Below are 14,118 nucleotides of genomic sequence, written 5' to 3'. Positions count from 1 at the left end.
ATCTTTATTGAGCACCTACTTTCCTGGCACCATTTTAAGCACTGGATATGTGGCAGTAAACAAATGAGACAATGTCTGTACCTTTATAGGCTTATATTTTAAACGGGGAAGACAGCCCAAATAAATAAGGAAAGTATATACAAATTTTAAAAGTTGTGCGTGCTATGTAGAACCATAAAGCAGGGTAGCAAGAAGGAAATGTCTGTGTTTATGAGTTGTAATTTTAAATAGATTTGTGAGCAAAGATGTGAGGAAAGATTCATAGGAGATGAGAGTCAGATGAAACAGCAAGTATAAAAGTCCTGTCATAGGAGCATGCCTGGTGGTTTGATGGACAGCAAGTGGTAAGTGAAGGGAGATGAATAGAGATGATGTCAGAATAACAACTGAAGGCAGAGGTGGGGCACAAATCACATGAGCCATGGCAGGCCACTACAGTGAGGACTTTGGTTTCAATGTATGGGATTTTGTAGTTACTATTGTAGTATAATCGCCCAAAAGATGATGGTGGTAGGTAGTAGTGGAGGTGGTGAGAGTGGTATCTTGGATATATTTTGCAGATAGAATAGATCTTACACAAATATATATGGGGTATTAGAGAAAGAAATGACATCAATATGATACTAAAGTTTTCAGCCTGAGGAACAAGAATGAAGTTGCCATTTCAGAAGTGGGGAGGATTGGAAGAACAGGTTTAAGAAGGAAGAACAGTAATTCGTTCATGGCCATTTTAAGCATGAGACACTTACCTATCAGACATCCTTGTAGAAGTTTCAATATAGCTCTCTCTTTATTCAACAATTGCTGGTGTTGGTGGAGGAATGATGAAGTTTTTAGAAGGTGCCCTAGATTCAGTGTTAATTAGGGGTAGGTGGCAAGAAGTTTCCCAGAGAAGATATCTATGCTGAGACCTAAGCTATAAGCTCCATCAAGACAGAGACAAAAAGTCTCTTTATTTTTATTTAAACATCTGTTGGCAAGGCATGGTGGCTCATGCCTTACTCTTTAGCTGATGATTTTTTTTTTTTTATCACCGAGAGGAGTGTGAGGATAGGGCAATAGAAATTTTCCAGGTAGAGGGAACAGTATACTTAAAGTTGGAGGACCAAAAGGATCATAGCATCTTCAGAAGACCCTCAAGCACAGTGTACTAATTACCTTCCAAACTGATGCTTGTATAGTACTTCAGTGGTTTTAGAAGTACTTTCTCATACGCCCTCATCATAGTCTCTGAAAGGTAGAGAAATGTTTTTATTATCAATCAGTTGGTGTGAAAATAGTCTTACGGGACTCAGTTCACAAATCTAGTCAATAATAACTAAGCTTTGAACTTGGATTTATTTCGTCAAAACTTAAAATAATTCTGTTTCTAATTATTTAAAATCTTGTCATGCATCCACTGTGGGGGGAGGGTGGTGAGGAAATATAGGGAATACGTATATTTTGATATTGAAAAAACATGGAAACTGCAAAAGAAGTTACAAGACAGAAATGAGTAATCTGGAAGATGATGATAATACAGTCATAGCTGTCATTTTCAATTACTTAGGGTGCGCCAGATGTGGTATTAGGATCTCTACATTTATTTACTAAATTTAATCTCACAGCAGTTGAAAAGGAGGTTCTGTTTTCACCTCAATTTGAGAGATGAAGAAATTGAGGCTGAGAGAGACTAAAGCAACACATTGGAGGTCATTATACAGCTAGGAAGTTGCAGAGTCAAGAAATGAACCAAGAACCTCTGAAATGAGAGTTCAGGCTCCCAATAGCTTGGTCAGGAGCTACACCACCTGGGCCGTACTTTATTTTCCTGTTTATAACGTCAAAGATGAAATTAACAACTCCAAGGAGGTTCTGATGAGTGAGAAATTATTTTCTAAACTACAGTAACCTTTACATTTGTGTTCACCGGCCCTGAATCGATTTTCACCCTAGCTTTGCACACTCTTTTATCACAGCTTAAGACAGCAGATGGCTCTCTTGCGTTTTCTTTCACTTACCTCCATCCGTAAACAACTAAACAGCGTTTTGGGGAGGTAAAATGAAAACGCAGGGATTAAGCTAAAAGACCTTGATTATCCCAATGCTGCCCCCCTCTCCAAGCTCCCTTAAAATAGGAAGCTACGTTGAAGAGAAATGACCGCTTGAGGCTCCTGAAATTCACAGCCAGAATAGATGCCCGGAGACTCCGGAGTCCGCTGTTCCAGGCGCTGCGCCAGGGGTCGGAACGCTCGAGAAAGAAAGAGTATCTCTCGGTTATGGAAAAGCTGAAAGGCTTTGTGCTCCAAGGTGTTATTAATGTTGGTAGAAGCTGTGAAGATTAATTTCCTTCCCACCTTGAGGGAAAAACGTGAGAAACTGCTTTTAGAGGAGGAAAGTGTCAGAGACCCTCACAGTCAGCGCTTTTCTCAATCAGCGAACTTGCTTCTGCTGGGAGAGGTATGGCTGGGGCGGGATCCCTGTCCGCGGTGCTGAATGTCAGGCTGGTCCGAGGCTGCTGAACAACGAAGGAAGGGCTCTGAGAGGGCCAAAAATTGACCACCTGACCCCGCAGTCCAAGGATTTGGGGGAAAGACTGCAGCATAAGAAAATGCCTGCAAAAATATAGGCACAGCTATAAGAACAAGAAGCTTAATGTCACTCTTTTCAAATTAATGTAGTTGGCACATACATCAAAAGGCTTAAAGAATCTTTAAAAATAAACTAGGTGTGTTGGGGAAGTCATACTAGATTTAAGAGGTCACTATTCTTAACATTTTCCTTTTTTGAAACACTCACTGCCAGAAGCCTTTGATAATAAACCTGAATGCTTCAATCTTACAGTCACTTGCAAATTCAAATCTAGAACTTCTGAAATGTACAAATGGCCTTTCTTCAACAATGGAAACCAAGAGTAGTGACTCTTAATGTTCAGTGGGACTCATTTCAGTGAATTAAAACAACAGACACACTCAATAGCCATTTAGTTATTTTCATCTCTCTATAGACATCTTTCCCTTTTTAAGCAGTACTACAGCAACACAACATAAATGCACACTCACAAAAAAATGGAAGAAAAGAGACATATGAAACAGAAAATAGGGAAAGGCAGAGCAAAATAATTAGCATGCCCCTTTTTCTCACTTTTGCTATTTTATCAGTGACTAGGGATTGCAGGTTTCTAGAAAAACAACTCTGGCACATTCCTTTTAATAATTGTAGAATTTGTAGATGTAACATAGCAAAGTGTAGAAAATAAACTTTCAGAAGTATACTTTTTAATATATGACAAACACCATCCTAAAGCCAATGATGCCTGTCTTAGATCTAAATCTACACACTCTCATTAGGTTGCATTTCCTTCCCAAAAGGAGACTTGTCGGTATATGTGGAGTGAAGGTAACAAAGAGCAGCCCAGCAGTGGCTGCTTCCATGGAGAAGCTGTGGATAAGTTGCTTAGAGCAGAAGGTGCCCAGCCTCCCTGTAATCTGCTGCACTTCCCCCCAGTTGCCTGGTGGCGAGTACTTTACTGCCTATTCCTGAGACAAAGAAAAAGTGTGTTTTGGTTGAGAACTGCTCCCAGGGCTGCCTGCGTAGTGTGCCTGCCCTCTTTCCAGCTCTAAAGCAGTCACTGATGAAGAAGGTTGTTGCAAGTCTCTTGATTACCAAGTGAGTCTTCTCTCCCCCTTGCTTCACACTGAATTTCCAGAAGTCTAGTTTGAGCATTTCTTTTTCTTTAGCTGCCTGAGCTGATAGGCAAAAGCAGTGTAAAGGGAAGGGGAGAAAAGTAAGAAGCCTGGAGCCAGAGCTGCACTTGGTTCTGCCACTCTGGTGTATCCTAGAAACCACGGAACTGTGTTCATCCGAGCATGAAGTGTTTCTCTCCCAACCTCCCCCCGGCTTTTTGTTTTTTTCGGGTGCCCTCCACTGCCGCCCTTTCTCTTGGACCTTCACGTTTTCAGTTATCCAAGAGGGAACCGCTGTCGGGACACAGACAGAAAATCAAGGGGAGGAGACGCCGGCTGTTGTATTTGAATTTCAGACACAGTTCAGATGGCTTTGCTCCCTGACAGAGCTTCTCTGCCCAGGGACACCAGAAGATGACAGCTCCAATTGGAGTGTCCTGTCTGGCTGCTTTTCACTGTCCCTGGAATAGTGTGACACCCTCCTCTGCCCCTTATATTTCTGCCCTGACTTCTTCAATATTCTCCTGGGCGTTTATCCTACCCAGCTGCTGTTCTGTAGCAGCTACTGCGGCTGTCATCTCCTCCTCCCAGGGCTGGGGAGCATATTTGGGAGTGGGGTCTTTCTATCTGGCATAATCACACCTTCTCTCCTTCCCTTCCCTCCTTTTTTGCTCCGTGTAGCCTTTCAAAATGACACACCTACCCTTCCTGCAGCAGAAGGGAGGGTCCTGCAAGTTTGGGTGGACTAGGTGAGGAGTGGAGGCGCCTCCCTCCTCCCTCCACCCCGGGGTTGGGGGTGACGAGGGGGGGCGTTGGTGCTGGAGGGATTAGCAGGGAGGGCGGAAACCACCTCGCCCTCCAACCGCTGCTGAGAGTTTCAGTGCACCGGGAACCACGTTAAGACCCAGAAGCCCCAACCAAGCCGCGGAAGCCTCGGGAACCAGCGAGTTGCATCTAAGAAAAAGCGCCCCGATGTTCCTTCAATTCCACCTGCTTTGGCTCGGCCTCTTAGCACCCCACCCCTGCAATCCATCTTAGCTTGCTTGCTTATTATTTTTAAGTCATTATTATCTATACGTTTTGTTTCATTCTGAAGAGGTACATCAGGAGGGGGACCACATAGGTGGAGGGGGTGCAGTGGGGTGGGAACGGAGCGTTTCATTAGAGATCTCAGGGGAGAAGATTGGTCTCTCCAGATGCTGATTTCCAAAGCACTTGACAATCACCGGCAGAAGCCGAGAGCAGGCGGCGCCGGCGGCGGCACCGGCCCGGGGGCAGCTGGAGCCCGGCGCTGAGTCCTGCCCAGCGCGACCCGGACCGACGGACGCGCAGAGACCCTGCCGGGACCCGCCCTCCTGCCGGCGCCCGGGAAGCCGCCGGCCGGCTCTACCTCCCGCCCGGGAGCCGGGCAGGGCGAGAAGGCAGCGCGAGTGGCGGTGGCGACCCCCGCCAGGGTTCCGGCGAGGAGCGGTGACAGGCAGCGCCCGCAGCCGCGGTCCCGCTCTCCACTTGGACGTGGCCAAGCGGCGGCGGCGGCAGCCACGACCTCCGGCTTCCCGGGATCGTCCGGCTGCGCCCTGGGCGCATCTGCGCGCCTGGCCCCGCGCCCCGCGGAGAGGGCGATGGGTCCCAGTCAGGACTGAGCGCCCTTTCCCCTCTCCCCAGTCCCGCCTGGCGCCCCCTCCTCTGCCCCGAGGGCGAGCCACAGTCTGCGCCGCCGCCTTCCTCTCCGGTGCCCCCGGCTCGGCGTCCTCCCGCGCGCTCCCTCCCCGGACCCGTTCCCGGGGCCACCATGGCCGCGGCCATCGCTAGCGGCTTGATCCGCCAGAAGCGGCAGGCGCGGGAGCAGCACTGGGACCGGCCGTCTGCCAGCAGGAGGCGGAGCAGCCCCAGCAAGAACCGCGGGCTCTGCAACGGCAACCTGGTGGATATCTTCTCCAAAGTGCGCATCTTCGGCCTCAAGAAGCGCAGGTTGCGGCGCCAAGGTCTGTGGGGGTCATGGTCGGGAGATGCGCCCCAGATCGCCCCCTCCCCGCCTAAACGGAGCTTCTCCAGGCTCCTTCCATCCCTCGGTTTTCCCGGCCCACCCCGGCTCCGGCCTCCCTTCTGAGCACTCCGGGTGCCGTCGCAGGGACCCTGGAGTCCGCTGTCGGGCAACCTGTAGCCGCCGAGAAGTGCAGCCGCCAGAAATCGCAAGTTGGCTGCTCCTCGCCGGCGGCTCCTGCCCTCCGTGTCCCTGCAGGCTGAGCTCTGGGAAACCTGTTCCCCCTGAGTCTCGGCTTCCCGGGAGGACAGGGACTGGCTCTGGAACGCGGGGCACCCCTTCCTGCCACACCCGGAGTCGAGCCACCGCTCGCAGTCTGATCTGAGCTGGTGGGGGTTTCCATGGGGTGGGCCTGGCCTCACTTGGTCCCTGGGGTCTCCTAGAAACCTCCCGGGTTCCCAGACCTTGGCCAAGTGTGAGGATCCTGGCGGTGCCCCCAGCAGGAGCTGCTGTAGAAGGAGTGGAGGGTGTGTGAACTGTGGTCCAGTCCGCTGAGGTTCAGCAGAAGGCTGCTTAGCGCACAGCCCTGGGCTCTGCAGCCCTTCAGTCAAATCCTGGGATGGGGACAGAGGCTCAGGGAGTCTAAAGAAGGAATCCGAATTGCGAGGAGCAGGGGGGGCAGAAGTAAAAATCCCTAATATGTGTCAGTTTTAATTGAAAAACTGGCGAATTGCCTGAGACACAAGCCGTTACTATATAAAGGTGACTAGAATAGTTACCTTACTACAGGTATTTCTTTGAGAAACTAGTACCTAGGATGACCTCCTTTCGCTGCCTTTGAAATGCCGGGGTCTGAGAAGGCACCCTATTCAGGAACCAGGCGCTTTTGTCTCTCTCTCTGCCTGTCTCTGCGTCCAGTTGCTAAGGCTGGTTGTTTTGAGAGCATGTGGTGTGTTCTGTGGGGGAAATGGGCATTGCTGGCTTTTCATAACCAAGTGGGGTTGGTAGGAAACATTGAAGAATATATTTACGTTAATGGGAGTATATGTTTGCCCAGCACGTTACATTGTCGGCTCCCAGCTGTATTTGTTTTAAATGCCCTGTTGTTCCAAAGATGGAGGATAGAAGCATAAGCTATACATGTGTTTCTCAGAGAGTGAGTGCGTGTCCTTACATTTGCAAATTGGCAAAAAGTTTTGATGCTTTTTTTTTTGAAGGCTAATGGTAAATATTTTAAAAGGACAATTGCTTGTTGTCACATTTAAGAAATTGGAGATTACTTGCTCTTACTATCAAGCTTCAAAGGCAAAGATAGGAAGAAAATCGGAGTGGAAGTTCTGTTAGAGAAATAAAATTATGTAAGTAAAATAGGAACTTCTTGTTGGAGAATTTGGGATCAATCTTATTTTCAGACCAGTGCAGGAGCCATTAAGGAAAAAATGGATTTTAATTTTCCACATTAGCCTAGAGCCTTATTCAGCCCACCTTTGTGTAATGAGACCAACTCGACTGCCTTAATCACTGTTGATAGACAGAGGATCAATCTACTATGACTTAAATTGTGCTTATGCTCTTATGTCATCAAACAGACTATCTTTTAGAATACAGTTTTCACCACATACAGCTCTAAATTGGCTGTCTACATAAAGTAAATTAACATACTATCTACATTGTTTATTTTAATATAAACAATGATTAAAACTTGTGTGTATCTCTTAAGAATATATCCAGTAGATTATTTTATAAATATGAACAATAAATATTTTGTGCCATATTGGGTGGCGAAGGAGGATTTGTTTTACACTTAATGAATTTTAAGTTGGGGGTTTACTTTTTTGCCAGTATAGAAAGCTATCTGAGTTTTCTAATGGTCCATTTCTCCATTTTCAACCCTGACTGCTCTGTTGGTATTCCTGATTTTGAAATGATAAGCAATCTTCAATGTTCTGTAAGAAAAATATATTTGAGGTCACTTTTCTACCTTACTTTGGACAGGAAAATAGAAGAGAAGATATAAGGAAATTTTATGAGAATTTTTTATTCTTCTTACATTTCTTATATAAAAGTATATATATTCTTCAGAGGAGAAAAATACAGATATATCTCTTGAGTATCAGAAAAGGATTAATTTATTAGTATCACTAATTTTAAGCAAAACAAATATTAAGACTTTGTTATGTAAATTATATATCGACATATAATAGTATGCTTTTATATTGTTATATATAACAACATAATTATTCATTTATTTAATTAAGTATTATTTTAGGACATATTTTCAAGCATATTTACCTTCTTCTTACACACTCTTTACATAGGGAATTGCCCTCAGAAAATTTTTAAAAATCATATTTATTAAAGATACAACATTTAAGTCTGATGGTTTTATATGTCTTTATAGCTGAAAATAACTAATATAACAATTATTGAATCTTTACAATCTGTTAGGCTCTGTAGCAGGTATTATATATATACAGCAGTGAATAGAAGAGTTGAAGTTCCTGCCATCATGGAGCTCACAAACATGGGGTAGAGAGTCATTGCCTATGGAAAGGAACAAATTAATAAGAAATAATAAAATTCAAAGTCCTATAAAGCATGAAGAGAGCGGGGATAAAGAATTATGGGGGAGAGAGGGGTGGGGAGAGGGATTTAATTAGATAAAGTAGTCAGGGTGGGCAACACTGGGATCCACAGGTTGAGAGATGACAGGTAAGTAGGATGCAGAGGTTTTAAGAGCAGGTGGAAAAAGCAATGTGTGTGCAGAGACCTTGAGATGGAAAACATCTTGTCCCATTGGGAGAAGAAAAAGAGGCATAGAAATTTTAAGCACGTTGTCAAGTAGAATATAGTGTGATATGCTTGAAAACAGAATAAAGAATAGCTCCACATTTTGTGTTTTGGGGAAGGGTAATACACATTTTTTAAATGTAGGGTTTTAAAAAATCCTTTATTAAGTAGTAATTTATTTAATGTAAATATTATTCAGTTGGAGCCCTACACCCACACTCTTTCCTATCTCCATCACCCCTACCCCTATAGAAGAGTGATGTTTATACCAGTTGACTTGCTCTTATGAAGGACAGAAATTTGTAAGATGGCTATTAATGGTGTGGTAGGCAGTATGACTGCAGCCCACCTTTCCAGATTCAGCTCCATCTACCCTCCACCGACCTCCACAGATTTCAAACAATACAATGCCACACACCCCGCAAATTAGTCATATGCTTTCAAATCCTTATCCTTTTGTTTGTGCTTTGCTAGCACCTTCTCCTCACTTCTACATTCACCTGTTGAAATTATGAAATTATTCTCATTTTGAAAAGCTGAGAGAAAATGCCATCTCCTCTGAGAAGCCTTCCCTCCTTGGATACAATTAAAAATAATTCTCCTGTGGCATTTCATACGTGACTGTTGTTGTTTATACCTGATAATAATTAATTAAGTATACATATTCAGCTGATTGTTGGTAAGAAGCAAAGTCTGTGTTTTCTGCATCTTCATAGGCTCTCAAATCTTGTTAGAGTGTTTGCCATACACTAGGTTCTCCTCATTGCCCTTGGATTGGAGTGAAATAAGGAAGGTCAGTAGGCCCAAGCTAAAAAAGAAAGTATCCTTGAACCAGAGTGATCTAACTAGATAATTTTAGACATAAAAATACTTTTCAAATTTTATACCTTTTTTACTTTCCCTAAATAAATATAATTATATCTTTTTTAAAGAGAATTAGAGGGATTGCATATTTGTGGGTTATTTATAAGAATGCAAGAATATAAACAACCTCACTTTAAAGCTTCACTAATATATGAACATAGATATTTACATATATTGATTTAGCCAAAGAAAGGGGAATTTACAAGGAAATCAACAGTTTGCAAATAGTTTTATTATTTGGAATCTTAACAAAAATGAAAACTAAAGTAGCCACTGACTACAATGATGTATAGTGAACATTGTATCCCCAAAAGTGTTATGTTTTTATTATGAATTTTTCAATCAAACAAGAACCATAATTGTTCACAGGATAATAATCCTTCTAAATCTTTGGCATGGCTGCTAATGCAGTTTCTTGAGATTTACTTTTCTGGGGCTGTGATCATGAGAGCTACGGTATTAGGTGCCATGTATGCTTAATCAGCAGGCGCCTGGGCTTCTTACTAACATTTTAACTAAAATAAATTACAGTATGTATAAGGAATGGAAAGTGAGGTACTTAAAATGTGTTTTCAAGTTAATGCATAATATAAAAAGCAGAAATGTATGTACACCTATAGAAATAAAATTGCTTTGCTCCAATGTGATAGTGAAATCCATCAGTTATTCTAAGAAAAGTGTCCTTCCTTCTTACAAGGTGCTATGTAAGGAAACAAGTGTCTACCCTCTCAGAAAATAATCCACAGCAAATAGTCATCAAAAAACCACTGTTTTTGTCTGCTACTGTTTTAGTGTCATTACCATGTGCTCATACAAAGACCACATGCTTGTTTATTTTGGCTGTTTAGGCTAAACTAAAACAAGGGAACATTTTTCTTCAAAGCATTTTTTATTTTTTGGAAGATATTTTCTCTTTGGTGTTGGTTTTCTAAGGCCATACCCATTGGAGTCTTACTACATATTAATACCTGTTGCTAACTTTTTGATAATTATAATTTTATTATTTGTTGTATTAAGGTTAGATCAAATTATGGTCTTCTAAATTAAAATGTTGAGTTTTGCTGTTTTGTTTTTAACAAGGGACATACTATAAATGCAGTTTCTCAGCAGGGAATCTTATGAGAATATTACCAGATTGGTCAATGAAATAATGTTAGAGACAAAAAAGGCGTTCATTGTTTATGCATTTTCCTCCTGTGGCTTAATTGTTATGATTTCATAGTCTATATTTGCTATAGGTTTCTGAAAATGTTTAATACCTCAGTAGTTCAATAAGTGAAGTGTAAAATAGTGTAACAGATTAGGTATAATGTAATTGAACATAAAGAAGATGGTTTGCTTTGGGTTTAGTTATATCCATAGATTGAGTTGAGTTTACATATATTAATAATCTATGGCCAACTGTCAGGTGAAGAAATCCTGTGACCTTTCCTAACAAGATTTCAGATACACAAAACCTTCTGTCCCAAAGTTACTATAATCAATTATAGGCTTCACTTTACATTTTGAGTTTGAATACTTTTACATTTAGCCCCAAACTTGTGATTTTTGTTAGTAATTCCATTCTCTATGATGTTACTGTGAGAACAAGTATTTTCAAACTCAACAAGAACCTCCCTTCTCTTTGGTGTAAAGTTATGTCTTCTAAATTTTATTTATTTAAATTTTTTTAAATGGTAGAAATTTAAAAGGAAAGTTTTCTAAATATGATTTATCCACTTAGTTCTGGAATTCTATATTTTTCCTAGATATAATTTATATCAATGTCTCCCCAAAAGGTGAGAAACTTCAGCCAGAGGACTATGATATTTAGATAATACAAATGTTATATAATATTTCAAATATTGTTTTAGCACCCAACAACTAAAACACACACACACACACACACACACACACACACACACACACACACACACACACGAATCCAAGTCTCTAAGAGACCATTTCAGAGACGTCAATGCAATTTAAAGCCAGTTACAGTGTTTGCATTAGAAAACAACTAATTTAGTAGTTTTTGTCTATAATGGTCCAACATTCAATTTAAGAAACTCAGATCACATGAAAATGTCACCATTTGCTGTTTACTGGGGTGACAGGATACCAGTAGGCATGTGTAGAAATCCAGACACAGTGTCTACACCATTTTATGATAGGTACTACTTTGTCATTCAGAAAAATGTCTCCTTTCATAAAATTATATTTTGTAATTTATTTCGTGGAATGTATGTTTCTCCCTATGATTTTATGGTTTTTGATATTGGGATTGATAGGAACCCATACAGCATCACCACAGGGAAGGGCCACTTCCAAGTCATTGTCTCACCTGTGCCTGGCATACAACTAACACTTCAGAAGTATTTGTTGAGTGAATGAAACATACCACATTTGTAAGGACATACATGCAGCAGAAGCATAGAATACAATTGAGATAAATGAACACATAGCAATGGCTATAATTGGATAATTATCATTTTTTTGTGGTCTGATTTACTTTTTATTTTATTTATCTTTTATACTTTAAGTTTTAGGGTACATGTGCACAACGTGCAGGTTTGTTACATATGTATACATGTGCCATGTTGGTGTGCTGCACCCATTAACTCGTCATTTAACATTAGGTATATCTCCTAATGCTATCCCTCCCTCCCCCCTACCCCACAACAGGCCCTGGTGTGTGATGTTCCCCTTCCTGTGTCCATGTGTTCTCATCGTTCAATTCCCACCTATGAGTGAGAACATGCGGTGTTTGGTTTTTTTGTCCTTGTGATAGTTTGCTGAGAATGATGGTTTCCAGCTTCATCCATGTCCCTACGAAGGACATGAACTCATCATTTTTTATGGCTGCATAGTATTCTATGGTGTATATGTGCCACATTTTCTTAATCCAGTCTATCATTGATGGACATTTGGGTTCGTTCTAAGTCTTTGCTATTGTGAATAGTGCCGCAATGAACATACGTGTGCGTGTGTCTTTACAGCAGCATGATTTATAATCCTTTGGATATATACCCAGTAATGGGATGGCTGGGTCAAATGGTATTTCTAGTTCTAGATCCCTGAGGAATCGCCATACTGTCTTCCACAATGGTTGAACTAGTTTACTGTCCCACCAACAGTGTAAAAGTGTTCCTATTTCTCCACATTCTCTCCAGCACCTGTTTTTTCCTGACTTTTTAATGATCGCCTTTCTAACTGGTGTGAGATGGTATCTCTTTGTGGTTTTGATTTGCATTTCTCTGATGGCCAGTGATGATGAGCATTTTTTCATGTGTTTTTTGGCTGCATAAATGCCTTCTTTTGAGAGGTGTCTGTTCATATCCTTCACCCACTTGTTGATGGGGTTGTTTGTTTTTTTCTTGTAAATTTGTTTGAGTTCATTGTAGATTCTGGATATTAGTCCTTTGTCAGATGAGTAGATGGCAAAAATTTTCTCCCATTCTGTAGGTTGCCTGTTCACTCTGATGGTAGTTTCTTTTGCTGTGCAGAAGCTATTTGGTTTCATTAGATCCCATTTGTCAATTTTGGCTTTTGTTGCCATTGCTTTTGGTGTTTTAGACATGAAGTCCTTGCCCATGCCTATGTCCTGAATGGTATTGCCTAGGTTTTCTTCTAGGGTTTTTATGGTTTTAGGTCTAACGTTTAAGTCTTTAATTCATCTTGAATTAATTTTTGTATAAGGTGTAAGGAAGGGATCCAGTTTTAGCTTTCTACATATGGCTAGCCAGTTTTCCCAGCACCCTTTATTAAATAGGGAATCCTTTCCCCATTTCTTGTTTTTGTCAGGTTTGTCAAAGATCAGATAGTTGTAGATATGTGGCATTATTTCTGAGGGCTCTGTTCTGTTCCATTGGTCTATATCTCTGTTTTGGTACCAGTACCATGCTGTTTTGCTTACTGTAGCCTTGTAGTATAGTTTGAAGTGAGGTAGCGTGATGCCTCCAGCTTTGTTCTTTTGGCTTAGGATTGACTTGGCAATGTGGGCTCTTTTTTGGTTCCATATGAACTTTAAAGTAGTTTTTTCCAATTCTGCGAAGAAAGTCATTGGTAGCTTGATGGGGATGGCATTGAATCTATAAATTACCTTGGGCAGTATGGCCGTTTTCATGATACTGATGCTTCCTACCTATGATCATGGAATGTTCTTCCATTTGTTTGTATCTTCTTTTATTTTATTGAGCAGTGGTTTGTAGTTCTCTTTGAAGAGGTCCGATAATTGGATAATTATTAATGTATTCAACAACTACCTGCATGACACTCTGTGTCTATTAAGTACTATTTAATCTTCACAACAAACCCATGTGGTAGGTACACTACATTATCCATTCGTTAATACACTAAATTATCCAGTAATCGATAATACACTAATATTATCCATTCATTCATTTTACAAATGAGGAATCGGAAACAAACAAAAATAAAAAGCTTGCATAGCTTTAAAGAGTGGGGCTGAGATTAGGAGAAGGTCTGCTAACTGGTTAGCCCATCTGCCTGCCTACTATTTGCCTGCACTTACAAGGCTGAATTTGGTGGAAGAAAAATACACAGACACATTGGTCCTACTTTAAATTCACAGTCAATAACCTCAGGGGGCCCCTTGGTACATTTCTTTTTTAAAATCCATTTTCACTTAACTGGATCATATTTCTTACCTTACTTCCCTTCAAACCTCTTATGTCTCCTCTCCCATTTCTACTCTCAGCTATATCCTTACTTCTATTTGTCTGAGAAAGTAGAAATAATAAGAAATAAATGTTCACATACTCCACAACTGCTTTTATAACTCTATCTGCAGATCTCTCTATTTACTGCTCTTTT

At 41.5% G+C, this 14,118-nt stretch overlaps 1 protein-coding gene across 4 annotated transcripts in view; it reads left to right on the top strand.

The window, feature by feature from the left end:
- FGF14 (fibroblast growth factor 14) overlaps positions 1–14,118 on the top strand; it is a 686,118-nt gene that overhangs the window by 484,712 nt on the left and 187,288 nt on the right. The window contains exon 1 of one of the 4 annotated variants that reach the window (XM_030813656.1): positions 5,265–5,650. The exons of the other annotated variants lie outside the window; for them this stretch is intronic. Within the exon in view, the coding sequence (XP_030669516.1) occupies positions 5,458–5,650 (193 nt within the window). The 5' untranslated portion in view covers positions 5,265–5,457. Of the gene's footprint in view, positions 1–5,264; positions 5,651–14,118 lie in introns of those variants that run through there. 4 annotated transcript variants of the gene reach the window in all.

This window comes from Nomascus leucogenys, chromosome 5, assembly GCF_006542625.1.
Source record: "Nomascus leucogenys isolate Asia chromosome 5, Asia_NLE_v1, whole genome shotgun sequence".
Taxonomy (NCBI): domain Eukaryota; kingdom Metazoa; phylum Chordata; class Mammalia; order Primates; family Hylobatidae; genus Nomascus; species Nomascus leucogenys.
This window is presented reverse-complemented; position numbering and strand designations above follow the sequence as displayed.